The sequence below is a fragment of the Lottia gigantea genome (genome assembly GCF_000327385.1).
Source record: "Lottia gigantea unplaced genomic scaffold LOTGIsca_17, whole genome shotgun sequence".
Classification (NCBI taxonomy): Eukaryota; Metazoa; Mollusca; class Gastropoda; family Lottiidae; genus Lottia; species Lottia gigantea.
The window spans coordinates 2,395,260-2,400,187 of NW_008708133.1; the positions used below are offsets into that span (position 1 = coordinate 2,395,260).

At 34.2% G+C, this 4,928-nt stretch overlaps 1 protein-coding gene across 1 annotated transcript; it reads left to right on the forward strand.

Annotated features, from left to right (window-relative positions):
* Window positions 1-840: 840 nt before the first annotated feature.
* LOTGIDRAFT_231093 (hypothetical protein) lies at window positions 841-4,257 on the forward strand (the record flags this gene model as incomplete). Its single annotated transcript, XM_009051715.1, has 6 exons — window positions 841-961; window positions 1,632-1,812; window positions 2,337-2,479; window positions 2,655-2,768; window positions 3,084-3,783; window positions 3,963-4,257. 6 exons carry the CDS (start codon window positions 841-843, stop codon window positions 4,255-4,257), a joined length of 1,554 nt encoding a protein of 517 aa, XP_009049963.1.
* Window positions 4,258-4,928: the final 671 nt, after the last annotated feature.

A 4,928-nucleotide genomic window follows, 5' to 3' on the forward strand; every position in this document is an offset into this window, starting at 1 on the left:
AAAATATGTTTCTTCAGTTTCTAGTTGGGTGCAAGTTTTATAGTCCTACGAGTCTTAGTTTTCTAGTTTTCTAGTTTATAGTCCTATGGGTTTAAGTATTACAGTTGTGTTTTCTGTTGTCAAGCGTAAATTGATATTATAGCATATAGATATAAAGAATATTTACAAATCTATTTGAACTACAACGTTGATGTATTGTCCACCAGGTCTGTCGCTGAAATATGCCTTTCCAAGCTGGTCGAATACATATTGTACATCCTTCAGAAGAACACGAAATGTACAAAATACCTCAAACTAGGAATTTCACTTGCTATTTCTATATTATATCTTTTATATATGTGGCAAGAGAAGACGAGGCCCTTTTTTTCAACTTTCAAACGCGGTTAATATTCTGGACATGCTTTCTGATAAGCTTAGATACCTAGAACAAAAAGTTAAGCGCCACCAGATTTTGAACCATTGTTTCGCAAATGAATGCAATTCACAATCATACTTGATAACAGAGATGTGTATATTGGGACCTAATGTTGAAAACAATTTGTATTCGTGAAAAAATCAACAACAGGAAGTGGATGATCGTACATTATATTGTCTTTATAGCCTCAAATGCAAAGTATCTGTTTTTCATCAATTATACCTTAGGGATAACTTTTGCTAGAAGTGACTCATCAGCCAGTAATAGAGAAGGAAACCACATTGAAAGGAAACATTACATTCTCACGAAGAGTTTAAAGCAGTGTTTATTCAAAAGCGAGTGTATGACCCTTAGCACTAATCACAGCATGCTACGTATCAGTCTTTGAATGTCCTGTTCAGGAATTTGCTGCCACTCCTGATGCAATGCTTCATCCAACTCTGTTACCGTTTGGACAGGAGGGTCTCTTCGATGTACGCGACGTCCCAGAATATAATGAATTAAAGTTAGTGCCGCTAAACCTTTTGTTCTACGTGTATAAAAAGAGTAAGGATTGATCAAAAAGTATGGTCTGGTCATTTACATCTATGCCACGCCCTAGTAAAATAAGTTCTAAAACAATGTTTTCAGTTTCTAGTCATATGGGTCTTAATTTTCTAGTCCTATGGGTCTGAGTTTTCTGGTTGGGGTCTGAGTTTTATAGCTCTATGGGTCTGTACTGAAATTTACTCATACTGACTGGATCGTTATACTGATGTAATATTAAAATGTAATCCAGCCATATTTATTGTAGCCAGTATATTGTATACTAATTCCATTTACGCAATAGTTCAATATAGTTGAACTGAAATCAGTCTGATTAAGAAAGTGGAAATTTCCGTTTCACACAGTATCCGCTTTTATCAACACGACCAACTGGTTAAGTGTTATGTTGTGAATGAGTCAATCCCATTCTAATATATCAATCTTATATGTCCAAAAACCTTCTCTAAAAACATTTCTGGGGTTTATTCACATCTAAATGACCAATTCTATAAAATGACTACGTATGAATTGGGGATGATATCGTCAAAAAGGACATAGCAAAATCATGACGAAAACTCAGCTAATGATAGTGCAAACTTTATTAGTTTACTCCAAAACCCTCTACCTTTGATGCAATATCAGCATCAGTAGCAACCTAACACAATACAGAGAATACTGTTATATTTTACAGTACTATGCCTACATCATGCTGTATGTTTAGAATGTGATATAAAATTATCAAAGGAGTTAGCTACGATAGGCAGTAATGGTAATTTGTCTGTATTATGTAATACATCATGTATGATAGGAGATAACAGAGGTGATATGATCTGGTATGATAACCAATTTAATCAAGTACCACACAAAGGAAGGTAAGACGTCTTTCTCTCTTTCTTTGTTTTTTTCACTTTATGACGTTCTTGGATGCAAATATGTTATTTTGCGGATGCCAACCAATTTACATTCTTTAAAGAGTCGTCTACAGTTGATTTTTTTACGGATATTTTTAACGGAAATATAAGTCACAGACATTTTAACCAAAAACTATTTCTCTATTCCTGTCAAGCATCGGTAAAGTTAAAGAAACTTAGAAACTAAAAGGCTTTCTCTTATTCCGTTCTCTGTTGTCATTCCAGGAAAATTGGCATTTTAAGTCTGAGTAAACATAATAGTAATTTTATTCGTTAACAGATTATAATCTCACGTTTTAATTTTTAATTTCTTAACAGATAGAAATAACATTCAAAATATCGTGTCAATCTAGCTAGCAGTGGAAATGAACATAGCCGTAACTGCAATTGATTATATATGAATATTATAATATTATGAACTTTTACAGGGAATGAAACAAAATAGATCTATATAAAAGCTGTGTTTACAACCGATCCCATTTCAGGATATTTTCTGTTAGTTATGGTAGAGGTAGATATTCACGACTGGTAATTTTACATTCTATACCTACAGATGAGGGGAATTATATCTGTACTCTGGAAACAAGTGGTGAATTAAAACAAAAATCATTTACGTTAACTTATGATGGTCAGTGATAGGTTCTGTATAATATTGGTCGAATATCTTATTGACTGATCATTTTAAGTCTTTCTAATTTGTTAAAATTAAAGATTTTGCACCTTGATGAATTGCTACAACCTCCATAACATACATTAACCGCATGTTTATTCCAGGTCTATGTTTAACTTGGTGTGTTTTTCAGGTCCCACACCAGCAAGATCAAATGTTAAAAAGGATATTGGTCCGAGAAGAGGCGATGTGGTAATCTATGATCCAAACATTTTACATCGTAGACCTAAACGTCAAGTCCAAGAAAGTAATTGATTATAATATCTGTCATAAGCCATAAGCAGTGGCGGAGTCAAAAAAGGGGGGGGGGGGGCGAGTCGATAGATAGACTTAGATCTAGAATAAAACTTATAAGCTGTGTCAATGACTATTTACCAAATTCAAATGAAAACATTTTCGAGCAAATGTATAAGATCGAACGGATATAGCTGTCATCAAACGCGGTATAGGCTTATACGTGGCAATTTTCATAAAGCTTAATCTCCCCCAGTCAGTCAGGATTATTCTTTTATCCAATGTTATTTTTCTTACATTTACTTTGAATAATGATTGTCACTTGTAGCAACGGAATCGTCAGGCTTGGGCGATAACGAAGTCGATAGTACAACAACCATCGAACCAAGACCAGAGTTATTGACTGAAAGTTCACCAGAGCCGCAGCCAAAAGCAGAAAATACAACTCTATTAACTTCAATGTCAACGATGTCAACAATAATAACGCAAACAGCCAGAAAACAAAAAGCCACAACACAAAAACCCACAACTCTAAAAACCACAACACAAGTTACCACAGCTCAAGAAAGCACAACAAAAAGAATCCAAATTCCTCAACAAAACGAGCAAGGTACCACTACGCCAATGGAAGGAGGCAACTCAAAAGTACCAAATACTGAATTTGGACGTAGTGGTTTAGTTGCATTTGTAGTGTCGCTTTCCATCGCTTTATTATTGCTTTATGCACTGGTGTTGATTCTTTTAATACCAATGTGCTTAAAACGGAAGAAGGGGAGAACAAGCACCAAGAAGAGAACGCAGATTTCAAAAGATACACCAGTTGTACTTTCGCAAGTAGCTAAATCAGAAGATAATGGAGACCTTCCCTCTCCAGGGCCAAGTGATGCCGGTTTCACAACAATAGATCTCGATGATCCACCAAAGGATAAACAAGACGAAGATGGTAAACAAACATCTGAACAAAATGACGATGTAAAAGTTCTGCCATCTGCTACAACAGATCCCGAAACAACTAATACACAAGAAAGGTATATAGAAGTATTTGTCAACAGATTTTTAATTTGTCAAAAATTGTAAAAAAATTTAGTCCTGTCTATTATTAATTTTTTTTAATTAAATGAAATAGATAAATTAGCAATATGTACACAATTAATTTCGTCTATAACCTTTAAATCATACTAAACTTATGTGTATATTATAATTTCAGTATGTTGAGCTCTGTGATGTCAACTTCCGATAAAGGGGTAACTAAATCAGTCGATCCAGCTCCAGTTGACGATGATTTAAAATTTATTGATGAAACAACCCATTCTACTGAATCCGAGAAATTAGACGATTCTTCGGTATTTGACAATTCAACTCCTGCTGTAGTAGACGAACCCCAAAGAACAACGACAGAAACGACCGAGGTTAAGTTAGAGATAACAGAAAAGGAGGACGGACATAAACAAATCAAATTGTCATCATCTTCCCCCCCACCAGAGACTCAATCATCAAACTGATACAGTTTTTGAACTATCGTGTTATTTGTTTTTATTTCTATCCTACTATTTTCTATATCTGAAGGCTTGAAATTTGATGTTATAAGATTTGGTGTCTCATACTAAAAACTGTTTTGATTTTTTGGAAAAAAGGATATAATATAGCTTATATTATAGCTTTATATAAGTTCATATTATACTTTTTATAGGCCCTTATTATAATATGGACGTATATTTGCTTCATCTCTGTCCGTCTGTCTACACTTACTAGCTTGTGAACGCGATAAAGACTAGTTTTTGATTTATTGCCCTTGGCTTAGCTAAGATTAAACTGAGGTTCTAATATACTGTCGAAGTCTCACAATTATTACCAAAAAAAACTGGTTAGTTCAAAGATCGAGTCTAAGAAAATAAAAAGACATGCCTGAAATATTATGGAATGTGAATATCAATGAAAAGTTGCATCTAAATAAGGACTTTTTATTTCTCCGATACATGGCAATTTTTCCTGTGATTTCAGCATTGCTCAATTTCCTGAGGAGTGCAAATAAGTGTTGAGTTATTACCAAAACAATTTTCCAGTTAACTGACTCATATATTAAGGGTGGCAAAGCTGCAACATCATTTTATCTACATGATTTTGTTGATGACCATGATATGGGTTTGATGGGAAAAGTTCATTATGCAAACGG